The sequence below is a fragment of the Grampus griseus genome, assembly GCF_964374135.1.
Source record: "Grampus griseus genome assembly, chromosome: 9".
Taxonomy (NCBI): domain Eukaryota; kingdom Metazoa; phylum Chordata; class Mammalia; order Artiodactyla; family Delphinidae; genus Grampus; species Grampus griseus.
In genome coordinates, this window is record NC_139003.1 from 5,717,045 (window position 1) to 5,742,728 (window position 25,684).

Sequence of the window (25,684 nt, forward strand, 5' to 3'; positions counted from 1 at the left end):
ACCAGCGTGGACAGTGATAGGTACAGGACATTTTGGTCTGAGGACCACTTTTGCAGAGTTCACAGCCTCCAGAAATACATACTCCCGCCGGCTGCCCATTTCTGCCTCCCAAGAAACAACTCATCAGCATTACAGTGAAATAGATGGTGCTCCTAATAAATATCAATGAGGGATTTCTTTTTAAAGCGTGCCAGATTTACTGCAGGAAATTCAAGTGTAGACTTTTCCAACATTAGGAGGATCGACACTTCCACTATGTACTACCAAACTTCTTTTTAATTAGACTTTGTGTTTCGAGATCATTGTGGGTTCACATGAAGTTTTTAGAGATAATACAGCAATCCTGCGTGCCCTTCACCTAGTTCCCTCCATGGTAACATCTTGCAAAACTACAGTACAGGAGAAATTGGAACCTTCGTACATCGCTGGTGAAAATGTAAAAAGGTGCAGTCACTGTGGAAAACAGTTTGACGGTTTCTCTAAATGTTTAAAATAGAGAGTTACCATATGACCCAGAAATTCCATTCCCGGATCTATACCTAACAGAAATGAAAACGTACTTCCACACAAACCCTTGTACATGAATGTTTATAGCAGCAATATTCATATTCACAATAGCCCAAAGTGAAAATTACCCAAGCAGCCGTCAGCTGATAAATGGATAAATAAAATGTGGTATATCCATACAATGGAATGTTTTTCAGCAAGAAAAAGAAATTAAGTGCGAATAAATGTTACAACATGGATGAACCTTGAATACATTATGCTGAGTGAAAGAAGCCAGAGATGAAAGACCACATACTGTATGATTCCATTTATATGAAATGTCCAGAAGAGGCAAATCTATAGAGACAGAAAATAGATTAGTGGTTGCCTACGAGTGAGCATGGGGGTTAAGGGAGTAATAGGCAGTGACTGGTAATGGGTATGGGGCTTGTCTTTGGGATAATGAAAATGCTGTAAACACAGATGGTTACACAACCCTGTGTGTATACTGAAAGTCATATTTTATGTTATGTGAATTGTATCTCAATAAAGATTTTTTTTCTAAATGAGCCCCAGTTGTCGTTTCCTCCACAGAATTAAATCAGCTTGGCTTGACTCATGGGGGAAAATATAGTATGATAACACAAACAGTATTGACTTTGAAACAGTCAAGATACAGAACAGATCCATCACCACAAGGGTCCCTCATGTTGCCCTTTTATAGCCACAGGTACTTCTGTTCCCCCACCCGCATCCCTGACCCCTAGCATCCACTAATCTGTTCTCCACTTCTATAATTTTTTTCATTTCAAGAATGTTCTCTAAAATGGAATCATACCATATATAACCGTCAGGGATTGGCTTTTTTCACTCAGCATACTTCCCCGGACATTCATGCACGTGGTTGTATGTATCAATAGCTTGTTGCTTTTTACTGCTGAGTAGTATTCCACAGTATAGATGTAACATTGTTTGTTGAATGACATCTGTTATTTCCAGTTTGGGCTGTTACAAATGAAGCTGATGTGAACATTCATACATAGGTTTTTGATTTTGTTTTTGTTTTTAACATCTTTATTGGAGTATAATTGCTTTACAATGGTGTGTTCGTTTCTGCTATAACAAAGTGAATCAGCTGTACGTGTACATATATCCCCATATCCCCTACCTCTTGCGTCTCCCTCCCACCCTCTCTATCCCACCCCTCTAGGTGGTCACAAGCACCGAGCTGATCTCCCTGTGCTATGCAGCTGCTTCCCACTAGCTATCTGTTTTACATTTGGTAGTGTATATACATCCATGCCACTCTCTCACTTCGTCCCAGCTTACCCTTTCTCCTCCCTGTGTCCTCAAGTCCATTCTCTACATCTGCGTCTCTATTCCTGTCCTGCCCCTAGGTTCTTCAGAACCATTTTTTTCTTCGTTAGATTCCATATATATGTGTTAGCATACGGTATTTGTTTTTCTCTTTCTGACTTACTTCACTCTGTATGACAGACTCTAGGTCCATCCACCTCACTACAAATAACTCAATTTCTTTTCTTTTTATGGCTGAGTAATATTCCATTGTATATATGTGCTACATCTTCTTTATCCATTCATCTGTCGATGGACACTTAGGTTGCTTCCATGTCCTAGCTATTGTAAATAGAGCCGCAATGAACATTGTGGGACATGACTCTTTTTGAATTATGGTTTTCTCAGGGTATATGCCCAGTAGTGGGATTGCTGGGTTGTATGGTAGTTCTATTTTTAGCTTTTTAAGGACCCTCCATACTGTTCTCCATAGTGGCTGTATCAATTTACATTCCCACCAACAGTGCAAGAGGGTTCCCTTTTCTCCACACCCTCTCCAGCATTTCTTGTTTGTAGATTTTCTGATGATGCCCATTCTAACTGGTGTGAGGTGATACCTCATTGTAGTTTTGATTTGCATTTCTCTTAATGATTAATGATGTTGAGCATCCTTTCATGTGTTTGTTGGCAATCTGTATATCTTCTTTGTAGAAATGTCTATTTAGGTCTTCTGCCCATTTTTGGATTGGGTTGTTTGTTTGTTTGTCTGTCTTAAATTCATTTATTTATCTTTGGCTGCATTGGGTCTTTGTTGCTGCACGTGGGCTTTCTCTAGTTGCGGCGAGCGGGAGCTTCTTTTCTTTATGGTGCGCCGGCTTCTCACTGCGGTGGCTTCTCTTGTTGCGGAGCACAGGCTCTAGGCGCACGGGCTTCAGTAGTTGTGGCATGTGGGCTCAGTCGTTGTGGCTAGCGGGCTCCAGAGCGCAGGCTCAGTAGTTGTGGCGCATGGGCCCAGCCGCCCCGCAGCATGTGGGATCTTCCCAGACCACAGCTTGAACCCGTGTCCCCCACACTGACAGGAGGATTCCCAACCACTGCTCCACCAGGGAAGTCCTCTTTGTTTTTTTGATATTGAGCTGCAATAGCTGCTTGTATATTTTGGAGATTAATCCTTTGTCAGTTGCTTCATTTGCAAATATCTTCCCCCATTCTGAGGGTTGTCTTTTTGTCTTCTTTATGGTTTCCTTTGCTGTGCAAAAGCTTTTAAGTTTCATTAGGGCCCATTTGTTTATTTTTGTTTTTATTTCCATTTCTCTAGGAGGTGGGTCAAAAAGGGTCATGCTGTGATTTATGCCATAGAGTGTTCTGCCTATGTTTTCCTCTAAGAGTTTTATAGTGTCTGGCCTTACATTTAGGTCTTTAATCCATTTTGAGTTTATTTTTGTGTATGGTGTTAGGAAGTGTTCTAATTTCATTCTTTTACATGTAGCTGTCCAGTTTTCCCAGCACCACTTACTGAAGAGGCTGTCTTTTCTCCACTGTATATTCTTGCCTCCTTTACCAAAGATAAGGTGACCATATCTGTGTGGGTTTATCTCTGGGCTTTCTATCCTGTTCCATTGATCTATATTTCTGTTTTGGTGCCAGTACCATACTGTCTTGATTACTGTAGCTTTGTAGTATAGTCTGAAGTCAGGGAGCCTGATTCCTCCAGCTCCATTTGTGTTTCTCAAGATTGCTTTGGCAATTCAGGGTCTTTTGTGTTTCCATACAAATTGTGAAATTTTTTGTTCAAGTTCTGTGAAAAATGCCATTGGTAGTTTGATAGGGATTGCATTGAATCTGTAGATTGCTTTCGGTAGTATAGTCATTTTCACAATATTGATTCTTCCAATCCAAGAACGTGGTATATCTCTCCATCTGTTGGTATCATCTTTAATTTCTTCCATCAATGTCTTATAGTTTTCTGCATACTGGTCTTCTGTCTCCTTAGGTAGTTTTATTCCTAGGTATTTTATTCTTTTTGTTGCAGTGGTAAATGGGAGTGTTTCCTTAATTTCTATTTCAGATTTTTCATCATTAGTGTATAGGAATGCAAGAGATTTCTGTGCATTAATTTTGTATCCTGATACTTCACCAAATTCATCGATTAGCTCTAGTAGTTTACAGTATCATGTCATCTGCAAACAGTGACAGCTTTACTTCTTCTTTTCTGATTTGGATTCCTTTTATTTCGTTTTCTTCTCTGATTGCTGTGGCTAAAACTTCCAAAACTATGTTGAATAATAGTGGTGAGAGTTGTCAACCTTGTCTTGTTCCTGATCTTAGTGGAAGTGGTTTCAGTTTTTCACCTTTGAGGACGATGTTGGCTTTGGGTTTGTCATATATGGCCTTTATTATGTTGAGGTAAGTTCCCTCTATGCCTACTTTCTGGAGGGTTTTTATCATAAATGGGTGTTGAACTATATCAAAAGCTTTCTCTGTATCTATTGAGATGATCATATGGTTTTTCTCCTTCAGTTTGTTAATATGGTGTATCACATTGATTGATTTGCGTATATTGAAGAATCCTTGCATTCCTGGGATAAGTCCCACTTGATCATGGTGTATGATCCTTTTAATGTGCTGTTGGATTCTGTTTGCTAGTATTTTGCTGAGGATTTTTGCATCTATGTTCATCAGTGATATTGGTCTGTAGTTTTCTTTTTTTGTGACATCTTTGTCTGGTTTTGGTATCAGGGTGATGGTGGCCTCATAGAATGATTTTGGGAGTGTTCCTCCCTCTGCTATATTTTGGAAGAGTTTGAGAAGCATAGGTGTTAGCCCTTCTCTAAATGTTTGATAGAATTCGCCTGTGAAGCCATCTGGTCCTGGGCTTTTGTTTGTTGGAAGATTTTTAATCAGAGTTTCAATTTCAGTGCTTGTGATTGGTCTGTTCATATTTTCTGTTTCTTCCTGGTTCTGTCTCGGAAGGTTGTGCATTTCTAAGAATTTGTCCATTTCTTCCAGGTTGTCCATTTTATTGGCATATAGTTGCTTGTAATAATCTCTCATGATCCTTTGTATTTCTGCAGTGACAGTTGTTACTTCCCCTTTTTCATTTCTAATTCTATTGATTTGAGTTTTCTCCCTTTTTTTCTTGATGAGTCTGGCTAATGGTTTATCAATTTTATCTTCTCAAAGAACCAGCTTTTAGTTTTATTGATCTTTGCTATCATTTCCTTCATTTATTTTTCATTTATTTCTGGTCTGATCTTTATGATTTCTTTCCTTCTGCTAACTTTGGGGGTTTTTTGTTCTTTTTTCTCTAATTGCTTTAGGTGTAAGGTTAGGTTGTTACTTTGAGATGTTTCTTGTTTCTTAAGGTAGGATTGTATTGCTATAAACTTCCCTCTTAGAACTGCTTTTGCTGCATCCCATAGGCTTTGGGTCGTCGTGTTTTCATTGTCATTTGTTTCTAGGTATTTTTTAATTTCCTCTTTGATTTCTTCAGTGATCTCTTGGTTATTAAGTAGTGTATTGTTTAGCCTCCATGTGTTTATATTTTTTACAGATTTTTTCCTGTAATTCATATCTAGTCTCATAGCGTTGTGGTCAGAAAAGATACTTGATACGATTTCAGTTTTCTTAAATTTACCAAGGCTTGACTCATGACCCAAGATATGATCTATCCTGGATAATGTTCTATGAGCACTTGGGAAGAAAGTGTATTCTGTTATTTTTGGATGGAATGTCCTATAAATATCAGTTAAGTCCAGCTTGTTTAGTGTATCATTTAAAGCTTGTGTTTCCTTATTTATTTCATTTTGGATGATCTGTCCATTGGTGAAAGTGGGGTGTTTAAGTCCCCTACTATTATTGTGTTATTGTCAATTTCCCCTTTTATGGCTGTTAGCATTTGCCTTATGTATTGAGGTGCTCCTATGTTGGGTGCATAAATATTTACAATTTTTATATCTTCTTCTTGGATTGATCCCTTGATCCTTCTGTAGTGTCTTTCTTTTCTCTTGTAATAGTCTTTATTTTAAAGTCTATTTTGTCTGATATGAGTATTGCTACTCCAGCTTTCTTTTGATTTCCATTTGCATGGAATATCTTTTTCCATCCCCTCACTTTCAGTCTGTATGTGTCCCCAGCTCTGAAGTGGGTCTCTTGTAGACGGCATATATACAGGTCTTGTTTTTGTATCCATTCATCCAGTCTGTGTCTTTTGGTTGGAGCATTTAATCCATTTATATTTAAGGTAATTATCAATATGTATGTTTCTATTACCATTTTCTTAATTGTTTGGGGTTTGTTATTGTAGGTCTTTTCCTTCTCTTGTGTTTCCTGCCTAGAGAAGTTCCTTTAGCATTTGTTGTAAAGCTGGTTTGGTGGTGCTGAATTCTCTTAGCTTTTGCTTGTCCGTGAAGGTTTTAATTTCTCTGTAGAATCTGAATGAGATCCTTGCTGGGTAGAGTAATCTTGGTTGTAGGTTTTTCCCTTTCATCACTTTAAATATGTACTGCCACGCCCTTCTGGCTTGCAGAGTTTCTGCTGAAAGATCAGCTATTAACCTTATGGGGATTCCCTTGTATGTTATTTGTTGTTTTTTCCTTGCTGCTTTTAATATTTTTTATTTGTATTTAATTTTTGATAGTTTGATTAATATGTGTCTTGGCATGTTTCTCCTTGGATTTATCCTGTATGGGACTCTCTGTGCTTCCTGGACTACTTGACTATTTCCTTTCCCATATTAGGGAATTTTTCAACTATAATCTCTTCAAATATTTTCTCAGTCCCTTTTTTTTTCTCTTCTTCTTCTGGGACCCCTATAATTCGAATGTTGGTGCATTTAATGTTGTCCCAGAGGTCTCTGAGGCTGTCCTCAATTCTTTTCATTCTTTTTTCTTTTTTCTGCTCTGCAGTAATTATTTCCACTATTTTATCTTCCAGGTCACTTATCCGTTCTTCTGCCTCAGTTATTCTGCTATTGATTCCTTTTAGAGAATTTTTAATTTCATTTATTGTGTTGTTCATCATTGTTAGTTTGCTCTTTAGTTCTTCTAGGTCCTTGTTAAATGTTTCTTGTATTTTCATCATTCTGTTTCCAAGATTTTGGATCATCTTTACTATCATTACTCTGAATTCCATTTCAGGTAGACTGCCTATTTCCTCTTCATTTGTTTCGTGTGGTGGGTTTTTACCTTGCTCCTTCACCTGCTGTGTATTTCTCTGTCTTCTCATTTTGCTTAACTTACTGTGTTTGGGGTCTCCTTTTCACAGGCTGCAGGTTCGTAGTTCCCATTGTTTTTGGTGTCTTCCCCCAGTGGGTAGGGTTGGTTCAGAGGGCTGTGTAGGCTTCCTGGTGGAGGGGTCTGGTGGATGAGGCTGGATCTTGTCTTTCTGATGGGCAGGACTGCGTCTGGTGGTGTGTTTTGGGGTGTCTGTGAACTTATTATGATTTTAGGCAGCCTCTCTCTGCTAATGGGTGGGGTTGTGTTCCTGTCTTGCTAGTTGCTTGGCATGGGGTGTCCAGCACTGGTGCTTGCTGGTCGTTGAGTGGACCTGGGTCTTAGCGTTGAGACAGAGATCTCTGGGAGAACTCTTCACCGATTGATATTACGTTGGGCCGGGAGTTCTCTGGTGTACCAGCGTCCTAAACTCGGCTCTCCCACGTCAGAGGCTCAGGCCTGACACCCAGCTGGAGCACCAAGACCATGTCAGCCACACGGCCAGGTACGTGGGGAGTTTCTTGCCTTTTGAGAAGTCTGAGGTATTCTGCCAGCATTCAGTGGGTGTTCTTTAGGAGTTGTTCCACATGTAGATGTATTTTTGATGTATTTGTGGTGAGGAAGGTGATCTCCATGTCTTATTCCTCCACCATGTTGAAGGTCTCCCCCCACCAGGCCCATACATAGGTTTTTGTGTGAACATGTTTCGTTTTCCCTGGGATAAGTGCCCAAGAGCGCCACTGATGTGTCATATGGCAGTTGGGAGCTTAGATTCATAAGAAACTGCAAAATTGGTTCCCAGAGCGGTGGTATGATTTTGCATCCCCACAGCAATGCACAAGTGATTCTGTTTCTCTGTATCCTCACTGGCATTTGGTGTGGTCACTGTTTTTATTTTGGCCATTCTAATAGGGGTGTAGTGATAGCTTATTGTGGTTTTGATTTGCGTTTCCCTAATGGCTAATGATGTTGGACATGTTTTCATGCGCTTATTTTGCCGTCTTTCTATCTGTTTCAGTGAAATGCCTCCATATCTTTTGCCCATGTTCTGATTGGGTTGTTTTCTTTTTCTCCTGTTGAGTTTTTATTTTATTTATTTATTTTTGGCTGCACTGGGTCTTTGTTGCTGCACGCAGGCTTTCTCTAGTTGCGGCGAGCAGGGGCTGCTCTTTGCTGCGGTGCCCGGGCTTCTCATTGCAGTGGCTTCTCCTGTTGCGGAGCACAGGCTCCAGCCCCACAGACCTCAGCAGTTGAGGTACGTGGGCTCAGTAGTTGTGGCTCATGGGCTCTAGAGCACAGGCTCAGTAGTTGTGGCACACGGGCTTAGTTGCTCCGCAGCATGTGGGATCTTCCCGGACCAGGGCTTGAACCCATGTCCCCTGCATTGGCAGGTGGATTCTTAACCACTGCGCCACCAGGGAAGCCCTGTACATGTTCTCTTAAGTGAATACCTAAGTATTTAATTTTCTTTGTGGTCATCATAAATAATATTGTTTTTAATATCAGTTTCCACGTGTTCCTTGTTAGCATGAACATTGTTAGCACAAATGTGATTGATTTTTGTGTGTTGAACGTGATTGATTTTTGTGTGTTGATCTTGTATCCTGTAACCTTGGCTGCACTAATTAGTCCTAGTTTTGGTGTTTTGGGATTTGTTTGTTTGTTTATCTAGTAGATTCCTTGGGACTTTCTATGAAGACAACCATGTCATCTGCAAATAGGGATGGTTTTATTTCTTCCTTTGCAATTTGTATGCCTTTAATTTTTTTTTCTTCCCTTGTTGCAGTGGCTAGAACTTCTAGTACTGTGTTGATTAAGAACAGTGTGAAAGCACAAATCCTTGCCTTGTTCCTGAACTTAAGAGAGAAAGCATTCAGTCTTTTGCTGTTAAGCATGACACAGCTGAGCATTTTTACCACCATGTCTTACAAAATTAGTTCTGTCTTCTTTTCCTCCCCCCACATTTTTTAAGGCAAAGATTAAGACTTAGGGATTGGCAGGACTTCCCTGGTGACCCATTGGTTAAGACTCCATGCTCCTAATGTAGGGGGCATGGGTTTGACCCCTGGTTGGGGAACTAAGATCCCTCATGCCACATGGCGTGACTAAAAAAAAAAGACTTGGGTATTGGCCCAACTGAGATGACAGAGCAGAAAGAAAGCATAAAGGAAATTTAAGTACTTCCTCCTCCAGGCTAGGCTTGCAAGAGTGACAGAACCAAGTTCCTTTGGTGGGGGCGGGACTTCACAGCCTTAATCAGCGCTGGGGAGCTAATCTCTTTATCAGGGCCCTTGCACTCTGCAGTGAGCTAAGGGCCCCCTGCACCTGGGGCAGTCATTGCCTGTAACACAGGAGAGCCTCACGGAATGGGGTGCCTGTCCCCTCTCTGGTTACCCTGCTCTTCCAGGAAGCTCTCGGCTGCCAGCCTCGCTGCCTGCCAACCTGAGTTGGCGATTGGAGAGTCTCAGATACCCAGATCCAGGGTGACAGGAGTGGCCAGGGCCAGATTTAGATTTGTATGTGCTTCTGGCAGTGGCTCCCCAAAGAAGAGAATGGGCTATGAAGAGAGGAAGCACGTTAAAGAGTTCCAGGGTGGGTAAAACTGATAGCGACACAGTGCATCTACAGTACGTATATTCCACAGAACAAAATTTTTATTAGGCGAAAGGGATGGGCAATTTAGTCTAAACTTTATAAAGAAAAGCAAGCAATCACTCCCTCACCCACTCCCCTCCACCCCGACCCCCGCCTTTGGGGTCATCTCCCCCTGGGGTCCTGCAGCCTCCATTCCCCTCTCCCTGGCACGTCGCTCCGCCCACCCCGCCCCCACCTGGCAGCGCTCCCCTCGTGCCCCACCCCCCGGGCTGGCCGAGACCACACCTGCGCAGGTTAAACCTGCAGGGACGCGCTGCCGTGGGTGGCGGGGGAAGGTGAGCGGATGTGAGCGGTGGGATGGGAGGACGAGGCAAGGATGAGAAAACGGGCCTCTGCTAATGGCCGGTCGGCGGCCCTGGCGGGAAGGAGGGATGCGGCCAGAAGGGCGCCCCGGCCGCCCTCGAGCGAGCCAGCCCCTGGCTCCTCGGGGTCCTAGTCCCACGGTTCCATCTCGCCGGTCCATACCAACGCGCGAGGCGCCAGGGGGAGGCCGGGAGCGGGCCGTTCCACTCGGGGAGGGCGGCAGGTTAGGCCGCGGCCCGCGCCACCTGCGGCTTGGGGCGGGGGTGGGCCGGAGGCTGGGCCGCACCGCCCGTTCTGTGCAGTGCGGGCGGGCCGGGCCGCGCCGCGCCGCCCCCCGCCCCGCCAGCCGCCCGGGAGGCCCCTCCTCCCAGCGACCCGGCGCGGAGCTAGGCCGGAGCGCTCCGCGGAGCCGCAGAGACCGCCTCCGTGCCCCCGCCCCCCCCACACGCTCCCCGCCCGCCTCCCTGCGCCTCCCCCCAGTCCCCCTCGTCCCGCCCCCGCGCCCCCAACCGCTCGCCGGCCTGCACCCGCCCCCTGGCCGCTCGCCCCTCGGCCCCGCCCCCCGCGTTCGCACCACCGCCGCCCCCCGGCCCTCCGGCCCCCCGCGGCCTGCGCCGCGCCCCTGTATCCCCGGCACCCCCGCCCTCCGCCCCCGCGCGCCACCCCCCCGCGTCCCCGCGCCCCCGCCCGCGCGGCCGGGGACGAGCGCGGCCGAGCGCATGCTGATCCCTGTCCTGCTCCTCCTCAGGCGGCGCTGGCGGCGGCCCCGGGACCCGCGGAAGCCGGCATGCTGGAGAAATTCGAGTTGGAAGAAGAAGGTGAGTGCCCCCCGCTGGAACGCGCTTCCGTGTCTACGCCGGGGGCCCGGAGGGGCCGGGGCGCGGGGACAGACGGGGTTCACGCCCCGGAGGCCGCGGGACCCAGCCGCCCACCGCCCGTCCGGCTTCGGGCGGCGCGCCCTGCAGGGGCTGGCGGTGGAGACGCGGAGCCGGCAGAGCGTGTCTGCAGTGGCCGCGGGTGCCTTTCGGTGGCGAAATCTTGCTGGGTTCTAAGGGGAGCCCGCAACCCGGCCATCCACACGGATGGTCGGTCCTTTTGTCCTTACAAGCCGAACTGGAATGAGAGCAAGGTGACGTGCAGTAGTAATTGTTTGTAATGCCACCATACATGTAGGGGTAACCCCCAGATTATGCCTATGGTCCGTACCTTTAAATAACACACAGTGGTTCCCTTATCTGTACTTGTGAAAATACCACCAGCAGGGTGTGTCTTCTTGTCTTGATAGGGAAAGTTCAATAGGAAAAGCGGTGGCGGCTTAGCGAATTGGTTTTGAGTTCAGGTGATCCTGTCATTCCATCGTTCCTGTCTTCTCTTCGCTCACTCGGTATTTTTCCTTTTCCTGCCCCGTTTTCTTCTTCTTACCTGGATCTTATTTTGAAGCTGTTGAAATGTGGGGAGATGAGTTTGTTCTTTGGCAAAATGAATATTTAACGTGGGACTGTGATGAGCTTTCACCTGGATCTTATGTTGAAACTGTTAAAATTTGAAGGGGATGAGCTTGTTCTTTGGCAGAATTAGTATTGAAAATGAGATATGATGAGTTCAAAGTCTAAAGAGAACTTTGTATAAGATGCTTGACAATGTGAGGAATTTAAAAGACCTCCACACTATCTTGTGTTTTTCCGTTATTCGTTTAGTGAGTTCTCTTTTTTCCAAGAGTATTGATGGAATAAAGCCCCTGGAACAAAGCATGTGCCATGTGGATGCTGTGCCCTCTGCCAACTTTACTTTAATGCTTCTGTTTAGTTACAGTCAGGCAGTTCCTTAAATAAGCGCAACCACTATGAGAACGTTAAGCCGACAGCATCAGGCCGGTGCCTACGTTTATTTTATGTTTTAGAGTTCCCGCATTTCACAGACATGTTAGCCAGAAGATAACGTGTTCATAGTAATGATCATTAAAAGTCTGCCGCCATATTTATTATTAACAAGCAGTTACATGGTACATTGCAGAATTTGACTAGGGCTTAATTTGCACTCTGTCCTACTGAAAAATAATCCAGCGTGTTCAATCGAATCCACCTCATTATTCCGTGATTTTATTATATTGCAGGTCAAACTTGGGGCACTGTCCACGGGGCAGTATGGTGTGCCCCCCCTTTCGTTAAGACTCTGAATATCTAAATCATAGAGTTTTCTTTGTCCCTGATTTCAGTAACAATGAGACTCCATCGCATTTAATCATTTTGCAGATTCACATGGGGGCAAAGGAAAGTAGAGAGCAGATGCTATTGGAGAGGTGCCATAGTTATGGTTTAGAGCATAGGCCCAGCTTCAGACCGTATCTTACCTTCTTATTAAGCTGTGTGACCTTGGACAAGTTACTTAACCTCCCTGTGCCTTAGTTTTCCCATTCATAAGGTGGAGCTAATATCGGGGGTGTTTTGAGGATTAAATGAGATAATCCATGTAATGGTATTTAGTACAATGTAAATCTACAGTAAGCACTTAGTACATGTTAGTTACTGTTACTGTTTAAGTGCCATCTACCATTGTACTGAACTCATGGACTTTTTAAGCTTTTTATTAATGCATCGTCCATAGAGATTTTTCTCAGTACAGGTTTGATGGAGTTTTTTTCCTTACTTGAGATTTATTAATTCAATTATATTGCATTTCTCAAAGTAGATATTTGAGAAATATCTCTATGCCTTATTTCTTTTGCATTGTTTCTGCCAAGGGAATGAGTATAAAATACTAAACCTAAGCGTCTAAGACAAGGAATTTCCCGTTTTCACCCATCTGTTTTTATCGACGTTGCTGTCATTACTCTGAAGCGTACTGAATCCCACAAATGACCCTGTCAGATTTTTCCAGATTCTTAAGGAGGCACAGTGTTAAAAAGCAGTTGTTTGGAAGCCGTTAGCCAAGCCTGAAGGGGTAGTGTTGGCGTGGTTGTCTTATTCATCCAAACTATGGAAAAACTGACTATCAAGCAGAATCTTACATTTATTCGGGGGAACAATGCGTCCTAACAGTAGGACGTTACACCTTTACATAGCATCCTGTGAGCTGATGTGTTAGCAGCCTACATAATATTGATACCTAGCTGTTGAATAGGTCCTCATTTAATCTTCCAGCTTCCTTCTTATTCACTCGGTGTCATCATTCGTGCATTGCGATCTGGACGCTTTCCTTAGATGGGGATGTAGCTGGTATACATGGAAACACGTGATCGCTAATACTTTTGTTACCAAGTCTTTGCCTATTTCCTAATAAATTCTAACAGATACTCTGTTCGTTAGAAAGGCATTAGTGAAGTTGGCGTAATCTCTTAAAACGTTAATTTGCTTCTGGGAAGAAAGGAGAAATGGTGCCTCTGTCTCCCATGTGTTGTCCAGGTCCTCTTTTGCCTGGGTTCTGACACCAAGTGCCCACCCACTTCTTCCTACCATCGCACCCTGACAGAGGGACCTTTCCAGAGCGTGAATTGACAGCACCACTCCTTTACGGGAAAATCTTTACCACTTTCCTGGGTCTGTGTATAGAATACATGCAGACTTCTCTTCATCTGCAGCCTCACCGCCTCATCCCGGCCGTACACACCAATGATCAGAGAGCTTTCTGTGCATAAGCCCTGCCAGAGAGCTTTTTAAAAGGCAGAGTCTAGTTCTGTGGGTCTGGGGTGGAACCTGGGAGTCTGCATTTCTGCTCAGCCCCCAAGTGCTGCTGCTGCTGCTGCTTCACAGACCCTGCGCTGAATATGGAGGCTCTAGAACAGGCACGGGCAAACTTTTTCTGTAGAGGGCCGGATGGTCTCGGTCTCCGTCCCTGTCAAGACTGCTCAGCCTGCCCGTGCAGCAGCAAAGCAGCAACGCGGTCCAAGTGGCAGGGCTGCGTTCCAGTCAAACTTTATTTACAGAAAGAGGCCAGGTTTGGCCCACAGGCAGAGTTAGCCAGACCCCTGTTCTGTGACCCTTCATGGTCTCGGTGCCTGAGGGTTTACAGCCCTTGGAGGGTAAGACCTTCTCTTGCTCCCTTTTTCCACCTGCCAACCTTCCTACATCACAGCTCAGCCCAAGTCCCACCCTCTCCGAGGCCGCTCCCTAAAGCCCTTCTGTGCTTCTCCATAATCCATCTTTCTCTTCCCAGCAGGCGATATGGCGGCACTTCGTCGGTGCTCAGCGGTGTTTTGGTATCTCAGTGACTACATTCAGTGTTTATGTTTCCTTTGTGGGAACGACGGGAGGATGAAATGATTCGGTATCTGCAAAGTGATGCGAGCAGTGCCAGCCCATAGCAGTCACTTTATGTGTTTGCGTTTCGAGTGTTTAATTATATCAGCCACACCTGTTTGTTTTTATCAAGATTAACCGTCTTGAACTTATTTAACCACAGGGCCCAGCACCTTCGTAAGCACCTAAACGCAGCCCGTGAGTGCCTTCTCAAGTCGATGAGTATTCAGAAACTTATTCATGATTAATAACTCTGTAATTCTGGCACTACCTCAAGAACTTTACGGCCCCTGGGAACCACCTGCGTTATCGCCGCCTTCTTGTCATTCCAGCTGTCGCAGACTCTCCGGTTTCTTCGGGCTTCCAGCAAGTCGCTTCTTCCCAGTCACCTGTCCCCTCTCCCCTCACCACCTGCCCGCTTCCTTCAGTCCAGGCGGTCCTTTCTGTCCGAGCTGTTCCTTCCTCACCTGCAAGGCATTTCCCAAAGGATAAGCTTTTCAGAACTTGCCTCCAAACTTATTTTCCTAGCAAGATTGGTCAAGCTAGTCTGCATGATCAAAAATAGGGAAGAAGTGGGGGCAGAAGTACAAGCGAGGGGAAAGCATTATTTTTCAGTCAAGGATCTTGGAATCGTAGGCCCAGTTCTGAAATGAAGTAGCTGTATTCTTGAATAATCCTTCTCTCTTGGGGCGTTGCTTGCTTGTTCTGTTGTCATTGTGGGTTTTCTCGGTAGACCAAAGCCCAGCATTGGTGAACTTGTACTTTTCCTTCCAGCTTGAAAATATGACCTAAAGCGACCAGCAACCGCTCTACAATAAACCAAAAACGTGTATTCACTGTAACTTGTTCATTCTCAACTGGGGGACATTGCCCTGAAGTGAGCAAAGATTGGTTCTTGTTGGGGGACAAAAAATCTTAGCTATTACAGTGGTTTCTGGCTCTCCAAAGGGCCCCCGAATGGATATACAATGTATCTGTGGTATTAAAGTTTCATGGGGGTAGGACAGTTGAGGGGGCAATGTATAGAAAGGCTGGGGGCGGTGGATAATGAAAACAAGTTTGAGAAACACTGCCCTAACTTACTTAAGGGGGAATGTCTTCCTGTGAATTTGTGGAACCTTTTAAAGTGTCCCCTTATCACTTAGCTTTGATAAGTGAGGCTCAGCTGGGTCCACTTGGCTGATTGACTGTCCTGTGAGGGGTGCTGACCTCTGGTGGTGACAAGGTTTGTGATGGCAGCTTGGTTGCTGGCCGATCGTCTCGTCGTATTAGAGGCTCTGATAATCTATCTTCCAGACTCTTTCCTTCCCTGCTGAGCCTGCATACTTACCTTAGAGAAGAGGTTTATTGTTTCTTGTTTATAAACATAGTTACAGCTTTATGAAATGTTTACAATTAAACGTTTTCTGCTCCGGCTGACCCCTTGTTTGAAAGCTTGCCATTTTCACAGACTTTAGGTTCACATTTTAAAGTCAGGCTTCCCATTTGATGGTATCTTAGATTTGATAAGATAGAGTAGTTGTTTTATAGGCTGCGGGAGGTTTTGTTATCTGAAACGTTAAGACCCCTGACTGTTTTAACCAAGAGAGGAGTGCGCGGCAGGGTTTGAGGATCCGTAAGTGGGACCTGCCACCGGGCTTCTCAAGTCATCAGGAAGCAGGGCCGCGCTGAGTCATGTCCACGATGATGAAGGGACCTCCACGACCTTCCCGCTCATGACTGGTTCTGCCTGCTCATTGGTGAGCCCTCAGCAGCCCCAGCAGGCGGCTGGCAGGAGTCCAGGCCAGCGAGTCAGACTGTCTGCTCCATGGCCGGGGTGTTCCCACCCTACGGCTCTGCGTGGGGTGGGCAGAGCCCTTGCAAAGTTGTTATGCCAGGACCCCTGTGACTTTACATTTTACCTGTAAATTTTAAAGTGGGAAAATTGTGCCACCGCAAAGCATTTGGAATTTATTTGAATAAACTGGAAGGATTTTTGTCCTTTTTCTATGATTATAGTAACCGGCGTATGTTACGTATATTGAGGCACTGTTATAAATCCTTTACATTTATCCCATCTAATCCTCAAAACAACTCTTAAGGGGTAAATATTTTTATCTTCTCTGTTTATAGAGTAGGAGATTAAGAGGGGTTAAATAAGTGACCGTGGGGCGGGGGGAGGACATATCTGGGAAGGTGGGGTCGCCAGGTTTCAAACACAGGCTTTAGACTTGCAGCCCAGGCTCTGAGCCGGTCTTCGTAACCGTAACCGACATGAAATAATCCCTTATCTGGAAACCCTCTTTGCATTTCCTTGCTTCCCATTCCTTCTTCAGCGCGTATCCACCACTCCACCCAAATTCCCTGAGTTGGTCACTCGCGGCTCCATTTTGCAAACTCCAGTGGACACTTAATCGTCTTCCCGTTTTGCACTCTTCGTAGGCGTCACCAGGGGTGACCTCTGCTCCCTCCTCCCGCGGAGCACTCCTGGCGCGCTCCTCAAACCTGCCCGCTCGTTGTTTCCTTGAAGGCTCTTACCCTTCTTCCTTTCCGTTTTGTTTTGTTTTGTAGTAGCAGGTGGAGTGAGGGCTGATTCACAAGCCATGCGTTTGAACGTTAGCTATGGGGCTCGCTCCTGGCTCTTCCCCAAGCCACTTGTCTTCTCCTCCTGGGCCCTCCCCCAGGCAATCTCCCTCACTTCCATGGCTTCAGTTACCACCTGCCTGTTGCCCAGTGTTTAATTACCACGATGCTTTAATAACTGATGATGCCCAAAGAGATATCTGCAGCCAGATCTCCCTTCTGAGTATTTGGTTGCCTATTGGATGTCTCTGCCTGAGTCATCGCACCGTCTCTCTGGTCTGTCCCCCTGCTTCTCCCTCGCGCCTCTTTTCTTCCCCCCAACCTAATTCAGTAAGTGCTACCACGTTCACCTGTTTTTTTGTTTTGTTTTTTTAAGAAGAATTGACGTTGAGCTATGGCTCTCTCACTCTCCCACACCCAAGCGGTCGGTCCTCTCGCTTTCACCTCCTGAATACCTACCTGTCTCCGCCGTCGTCACCTTTCTATTGACTATTAAACAGCCTAGTCTCTCCAGCATCTACTCTCGCCCCCTCCAATCAACTTTACATGCTGCAATTAGAGATATTTTTAAAAACATGTATCTGATCGTGTCACTTCCGGGCTTAAAAGCCTGCTCTGACTTTCCTTTGCCTTTAGGCTGGAGCCCAGACTTACCTCCTTCTTCCATCTGCCCACCTCACCGCGCACCTCCCTCCTCCTGGCCTCGTTCCTCCGTGCCTGCTGGACTTTGCACAGGCTGTTCCCTCTCCCTGGATTGTTCTTCCCTGTCCTCTTGGCCACCTGCTAGTTTTCTTCAGGTCTCAGCCTACGTGTCACTTCCTCGGGAAAATTGCCTTTCTGGAAGCCCCAGACAGGCCTTCACATATTATCTCATGATCCCTCATGGTTGATGGGGCTGTTAAGGTGAAAGGCATTTATTCATGTTTCTCTGCCATTGTGGAAGCTCTTGTGAGCATGGGGACTGAAAACTTAACTATTGCCAGGTCTCAAAGATATGATGATGACCGAGACCTCGTTTCAGTAAGTGTTTGTCGCATACGTGAACACGTGTAGTTTTTGGAGCTTTACGTTTCACTCTGGCACGTGGGCTCAGTGTACTTCAGTGGTTAATGTTGTTTCTTATAAAGAAATAAGGCAACGAGAGGAAATCCACTTGCCAAGTTTATGCGTGCTAATCAAAGAGCAGTGACAAGGTAGCTGTAAGATGACCCACATATACCTCCCAGATGCACTGAGGCTTCTCCTCCTAAGCGTGAGGTCAAAATAGACTGTGTCCCGCGGCCGAACAACTCAGAGGCAGTAACGGCGGATAGAGACGTGATGACTTGCTTGCGTAACCTGGTGCCTGAGGAGAAAGTCTTTTAGATCTTTCTTTTGAGGCTGTGATCGCACTTGCACTGATATTAGGGGGAATGAAGTCCGGCTTAACTCGGATACTAAAAGGAGAGTCATTTTGGGGAGGAAACTAATTTGGGAACCTTTCGGTCAAATTTTAGTCACTTTTAAATCTTTTACTTTGTCGCTTCTGTCCCACTTTGAGCTATTTCCTATGTATCTGAGTTTATGTCACATCACTGAGGTTTCTGAACTTTGTTAATAACCTGATTTATTTTATCTTAGGTCGTACTTCGATCATTTGTTTCTAACAGTAAGTTGCTACCAATAAATCGTTATTTTAGACCACATACTATGGAACGCGTAGTTGTTTCATGAAGACCTCCTCGGGGATGTCCGCGTCCACGTTCTCACGTGTGTATTTTTACCTTTGTTGGGCTCTTTTCACAGTGACTCCCGTAGCTTTGAGGCTTACACGTGTGGCATGCCCCCCCCTTAAGCTGCATATATAATTAGTGTCGTGTAATTAAGAGCATGAGTCAGACCCAGATTGGAGTCCCATTTCTTCTACTTAATAGCTGTGAGACCTTAGGCAAGTTATTTCAAGCTTCAGTTTCTTCAAGTGTGAGTAGGAAACAATAATAGCTCCTAGCTAATAGGATTATACGTGCATTAAGTAACCTGAATGTAACAGTCACTTGAGTACCTGCTGTGTAGTGCAGTCTCTACAGGTATAACTATGATGATGACCCTAGAAAGGACCAAAAAGGCAACTGAGCGTAAATTTCAAAATCAAGCCACCGTTAGTGCATCATCCGGCGACAGCCATCTGGCTGGTGATGGCTTCGGTGTCTGCACCGTCGGACTCTTCCCCGTGTGGATGTCGTCCCTACCACCCAGTGGACAGCATTTGTGATTGAATGTTTGAGTTTATTTATCCCCATTCCTCAGAATCACTCTGCAAGAAAGATGGTGTTATCCCCATCTTACGAACGAAGAGATTCAGGCCCAGGGGATGCAGGAATTTGCTCAGCGTCACACAGAAGGTGATGACAGTTCTCGTACAGGTTTGGTCTAGATCTGCCCTGTTCTGTCTCCTGCACTCGCTCCCCCTGGAGCCTCAAAGTCCCAGAGTCCCCGTTGGAGAAGACTGGCCTGCTCCCTGATGTACCCGAGGAAAGGACCCAGGCCTGTGAGCTTCTCAGGGAATCGTATATTGTTAGTGCCTTACTCTGCAGATCATCTTTCATATTCTGATTTGAACAGCACTTACCCATGTTGTAAGAACGATAGTGTGCTGTACTAGAGGCAGCCAGGGCCCCACCGCAGAAAGATCCGTTGTATTGCTAAACCCCAAAGATGTGCGTGCATTTACGGACATCTGTTTAAGCGCTGGTAACTGCAGTGAGTCAGGATGCGTCCGAACTGCATGGTGTCCAGATGTCAAAACTGCAGCACGCTGGTGGGGACACGGTGACAAGCCAGCCTTCAGTGCACCTGCCTGGTGCACCGAGCTGGGCTGCCACGTTGTGAGTCAACACGGTTTGCTGAATGCGTTCATCTCTCTCTCATCCCCCGAAAATGCTACTGAAATGACAGCAAATCAGAGAGTAGCCTTGCTCCACAAGAGCACAAGCTTAATTCTTGGAAAAGACCAGTTCAGTGGATAAACCTGTGTCAACTCTGTTCAAGGAAAAAAATGAGTGAAAACGCAAAGTATTAGAAATAAGAGGGGCTTCTTAATTATAAATGCAGAGATTTAGAAAATAACTTGAAAAGAAATCTGAATATGTCAAACTATATCAATATGTTTAAAAATCTTTTCAATCACTTTTGAGTAAATTTTACAAGTTCGTATTTTCTTGGTTAACTATCCCTTTCATCAGTCACCGTAGAAGAAATTAAAAAGTAATTAATTGAATTGTACACTTTAAATGGGTGAACTGGGTGGATGTGAATTATCTCAGTAAAGGCTTTGGGGGTTTTTTAAGTAATGAAAGGTCCTCGCCCTTCCTCTGCCCCTGCATTAGAGGCCTGGTATTCAGCCTGTTGATGGGTAGCTTCTGTAAAACCTTCAAGAAACAGTTAAGGCCTAGGTTATCTGAATTAACTTCAGGGCTTAGGGAAAGATGGCGGCTTCCCAGCTCCTTCTGTGAAGCTCGCTCGATCCTGACGTCAGAACCAGAGGACAGCGCGCAAAGAAGAAAACAAATGATTAACCTGGCATTTAGCATACGGGCAGGACTCCTGCCAAAACATCAGCAGGATGAGCCGTGCAGTCTCATGTGACCAAACAAGGTTTTGTCCCAGAAACGCAGGGCTGCAGTTTGTTAAGAAATCCACCGAGGAGTTAATGTCAGCAGATTAAAGGAGAGAAGCCTCGGGTCATCTAAGTAGATACTGAAATAGCAACTGATACAGTTCAACATATGTTGCTTTTACAAAATCCTTATTAAGCTAGAGGGAGAAGGAGACTCCTTTCAGTTGCTGAAAGCGTGTTTGGCAGAAGTGGGGACTGACATCTGTACACTGCAGTGTATGAAGTAGATGGCTGGTGAGGGCCTGCTGTATAGCACGGGGGGAGAAAAGAAGGTACAGCCTGTTCACAGGACGTGTACTAAGTTAACCTTAGAAATGCATTCCAATGAGCATTAGGCGCAGACACGTACCGTTTGATTCCACTTACACGAGGTACCTAGAATAGTCAAATCGTAGAGTCAGCAAGTGCACTGGTAGATGCCAGGGGCCGGGGAGGTGGGCAGGTGGCGGGGGAATGGGGAGTTACTGTTTCACGGGGACAGAGTTTCCGTTTAGGAAGGTGAAAAATCCGGGAGGTGGATGATGATGCGAGTTGCACGACAATGTGACTGTACTTAGTGCCGCTGAACTGTGCTGTTAAATATGGTCACAATGGTAACCATAGATACGGTAGTTGGTTTAACTCCGTTTTACATTATGTGACTTTTACCACAGGAAAAAAAGAAAACATTTTACAAAAAGCAGTGGGCTGGGGTGGCCGCGTGTTGTCCCTGGCATCCCTGTCGTCAAGGTGTTCCTCACCTCGCTGGCCTGCTGGCGCTGGGGGCTGGATCCCTGTGCGTTAACCTTGGTCCTCTCTGTTGCTCCGGCTTGGTACAGTAATTGGGTTCTGTTTCCTGAAAAAGAGGCAACACTGGCTGTGGTTCACAGAACTAAACCCAACGCCATTGTAAAATGGATGGGGCTCACTGTCATTTCAAGGTCACAGCCTTGTCGGGTCTGTGACATTCCTTAGACATTTATTGCAGCTAACTTTGAGCTATTATCTAATCGGGGAAGCTTTGTGCCTTTACTTACCTACGCTTTTCCTTCTTTCTTAGTAACTCTTTGCCCCCTTACCTAGCAGAGCATGTGCATGTCCCTCTTCAGTGGACACTTTTGCCCCCAGCACACACAGAACCGAATGCACAAAGCATGGAAAGGGAAAAAAATCTAATGCACTTCATTTATTCTGCTACTTTGTAAGTCCTGTACAATTATATTTAAGCTTTGACTTTGTTAATATTCATGTTTCTAAGCACTTTAAGAAAACGGATGTATATGAGAGTTTCATCTTTTCCATATGCTTTTAACTTCCATATTCCCCTTTTCGCTTATTTCTTGCTTAACTATTTTAAATGGTTTTCTAAATAGAAAAGATTCTATATGAATATAGTAAACTTATGTTTCTAAGTATAGAATAAAGCATAAAAGACAAATTTTAAAATAACTAACCTATTGATAACCTTTTTCTTGGTGGAATTACAATGAAGTGTCTTACGTTAAGTTAAAATTACAGGATTGGAAATAAGGAGTTAGTGTTTTTTGGTTGGGGTGTTTTTAGTGACATTTGGGCAATGTGTAAATTTTGCTTTAGAACGCCTCTCGTCCTTGCACGCTCAGCTCTCTAAGATGGGGATCGAATCGTTACCATGGCCCCTGCCTTTCATGGCTGTGTCTTTCAGTGACATACAATGTAGCAGGCATGAGCTTGTCCTGACACCCGTGAGGAGCTTGCTGGAGACCGTCTGCTGCCTCAGAAGCCGCCGCCTAAAGCAGGTCTATAGCTTTGGCACAGGCACATCAGGGCTCCGAAAGGGCGTCGCTCGCAGAGCACTCGCGGGGGTGTTCACAGTGGAGGGGTGCGGGTGCCTTGAGGGCCTTTAGGGAAGGTGCAGGGGGCCCGTGAACTGAACTTGGAAGGTGGAGGAGGCTCCTGAGGCCGCCATGACAAAGTGCCACAAACCCCGTGGCTCGGAACAGCGGAACTTTATTCTCCCACACTCGGGAGGCCAGACATCCGAGCTCAGGGGCTCCGCAGGGTGGGTCCCGTCTGGAGGCTCCAGGGAGAATCTGTCCCAGGCCTCTGTCCCGGCTTCCGGTGGTTGCTCGTGCTCCCAGGCGTCCCGTGGCTCGTGGCCGCATCACTCCGATCTCTGCCTCCATCGACTTCTCCTGTGTCTGCGTCCGCTCTCATCGGTAAGGACACTGGTAATCGGATTTAGGGCCCAACCTGATAATCCAGGGTGATCTCGTCTCCAAAGACCCTTGTTCCAAATAAGGCCGCGTTCTGACGTTCCAGGTGGACGTATCTTGTGGGGGCCACCATTCAGCCCATACAGAAAGGCAGGTAGGAGTCCAGTGGCCACCTGGGCCGTGCGCCCAGTAGAGGCAGGCACGAGGACACGGGCCCAGAGTTCGGAAGCTGCCTTTGAAAAGGAAGTGTCCACGGGATCCCAGGGTGTGAAACTCCTTGGGGCCGCGGCGTGTGAGGTGCTGTGCTGCGGTGAGGACTTGTCAAGGGTGGTGTGTGAGCAGATCTGCTTGCAGGGAGAGAAACACTCGGCCATGCCTTCCCGGTTAGAGCGCACAGCTGTTTGCACGTAAACTGAGATGTTGCATTTCCCAGGTTGTTCTGTTGACCTTCACAGAGTAAACACTTTAACGTATACTTTCTCCTTCCCAGTAGCACTCTTCAGTAGCTCCCTGGGCTGATGCTGGGTTAGCGTGTGACTGGACGGCGTAACGTCATTCCACGGCGGGTGGCTTTCATAGACCAGTGGCTCAGGTGCCAGCGTGACACTCTGCAGTTACACTTCTCCCCGGGGACGGATAAAATAACCCAACAGTGGGACGCGGCGATACTTTCTGAGCCCCAGTTACCTTTTGAATAACGAGAGCTTGAACTTGCCTTCTCAGGAATTTTAATAACTTATTCCAAACAACCTGTTATTGTTGAATGGTTTTGGTTTTTTGGGGGTGTTTTTCCTTTTTGGTTTAAACTCCAGATACTCTTATTTTCTGTTTCAATGCGTTTCTTCCTTCAGGTACAGTTTGGACTTCATCATAGTTAAATAATACAAATGGTGCTCTCATCAACAAGCTTTACCAAATGTAGAGAAGCAATGACTTTTTTTTTTTTTTTTTTTTTTTTTTGCGGTACACGGGCCTCTCACTGTTGTGGCCTCTCCCGTTGCGGAGCACAGGCTCCGGACGCGCAGGCCCAGTGGCCACGGCTCACGGGCCCAGCCGCTCCGCGGCATGTGGGATCTTCCCGGACCGGGGCACGAACCCACGTCCCCTGCATCAGCAGGCGGACTCTCAACCACTGCGCCACCAGGGAAGCCCAGCAATGACATTTTTATGGTATTTTACTTTATTCTCCTGACTTTAAATGCTGACACTTTTGTTGTTGATGTTATTGCATCAGTAATAATCTAGCCTTATCATGAACCAAAATACATTTTAGTGTCATTTTGCTTTGCTTGGTCAAGCTTTTTACATTAAAAAAAGATAGTGTTACAGATCCACCTCAAAACTGAGAACCCCAGGCTAATCATGAGAAAAAAACATCAAATTCCAGTCGAAGGGCATCCTCCAGAGTATCTGCCCAGTGCTTCTCAAAACTACCGAGACCATCAAACCAAGGTGTGAAGAGCTGTCACTGCCAAGAGGAGCCCAAGGAGACAGGGCTACATGTGAGGTGCTGTCCTGGAGGGAGAGAAACTAAGGCAATTGAGTAATTGTAACAGACGTACCACACGGATGTAAGCCGCTAGTGGTGAGGGCACACATGTCACCACCTGGGGGCTGGTGATGCTGCAGAGGGAACAGAGGGCCCAGCTCTCCACGCCCTGCTGGCCTGGGGGCTGCAGGTGTGAGCAGGGAAGTCCTGGGGGGCCTGGCGGGGAGTCACAGCCCCAGCGGACTCAGGAGAACGTGGGCCGTGCCCCACACAGCCCCGTCATCAGGGTGGACGCTGCCGGCTGCAGCACTGATCCTGACATGGTTGTCGGATTGTGACTCAGAGTATGGGATGGATACCGTGAGTCTATACTGAGACAGACAGACCGACAGACACCTCTCCTCTACAGAAATGTTCCAAGTACAGTAAGTTCCCTACATACAAACGAGTTCCGTTCCAAGAGTGCATTCGTAAGTCTAAATTTGTTGTTAAGTCCAACAAAGTTAGCCTAGATGCCCAACTAACACAATCGGCTATATAGTACTGTACTGTAATAGGTTTAGAATACTTTTCACACTACTAATACATTAAAAACAAACACAAAAAAATAAAGAACATCTTTAATCTTACAGTACAGTACCGTGAAAAGTACAGTAGTGCAGTACAACAGCTGGCATCCAGGGGCTGGCATCGAGTGACAGGCAAGAAGAGTTACTGACTGGAGGAGGGGGAGGAGGTGGGAGACGGTAGAGCTGAAGGGTCGTCAGCAACAGGAGGCGGAGGGCCAGCTGCCATGTCACTCACGCCCGACGCTGACGGCACAGGGTCCGGTTCCTTGCTGGACTCAGTTCTATCTACCCGGCTGAAAACACGATCCAGCTGTGTCTGGGTAGCAGCTCTTTTTTTCTTATCATAGATGACACGGTGGCACTGGATTGCTGAACGGCTGCTGCAGCCTTCGTGTAGCGTTCGTTGTACGTTAAGGTCCCGTGCCTCCAGCACTAGCAGCGCCTCCTCAAATGCAGAGAACCCCCTTGCCGTTGCCTGCGCCGTGAATCTCTTTGGTTCTTCAGTTACTTCTTCCTCTTGTCTCTCTTCGTCCTTTCTCTGGGCCTGCAGTTCCATCAGGTCTTCATTCGTAGGCTCCTCACGTTGCACAGCAAGGAGTTCAGTGATGTCGTCCTCTTGCAGATCTAGCTCCAGCCTCTCACTGAGGGTCTCTAAGTTGCTGAAGTCCTCTTTGGACTCTTCATCCACCTTCTCAAATCCACGAAAATCATGAACAAACCGTGGGGAAAGGTTCTTCCAAACCCCATTCATGGTGACGGCCGTAACCTCATGCCAGGCAAAGTCAATTTTTTTTTATGGCTTGTAGATGTTATAGTCCTTCAGAGATTGTCGCAGGGCTGTTCCTGATTCGTCAGTCGCCTTTACTGCCTGACGCAAAGTGTGACATAAATAATATTTCTTGAAAGTCGCTATAACTCCCTGGTCCATAGGTTGGATGAGCGACGTAGTATTCGGTGGCAGGTGCACTACTTTGACGTTGGGACGCAAGTCATCCATGAATGGGGGGTCGCCCGGAGCATTGTAGAGCGACAGAAGAATGTGGAATG

General features: G+C 46.1%; 1 protein-coding gene across 2 annotated transcripts in view; it reads left to right on the top strand.

The window, feature by feature from the left end:
- PRKAG2 (protein kinase AMP-activated non-catalytic subunit gamma 2) overlaps positions 1-25,684 on the top strand; it is a 277,365-nt gene that overhangs the window by 207,163 nt on the left and 44,518 nt on the right. For both annotated transcript variants that reach the window (XM_082661762.1, XM_082661763.1), the window contains exon 5: positions 10,702-10,771. In XM_082661762.1, the coding sequence (XP_082517888.1) occupies positions 10,702-10,771 (70 nt within the window). The remainder of the gene's footprint in view (positions 1-10,701; positions 10,772-25,684) is intronic.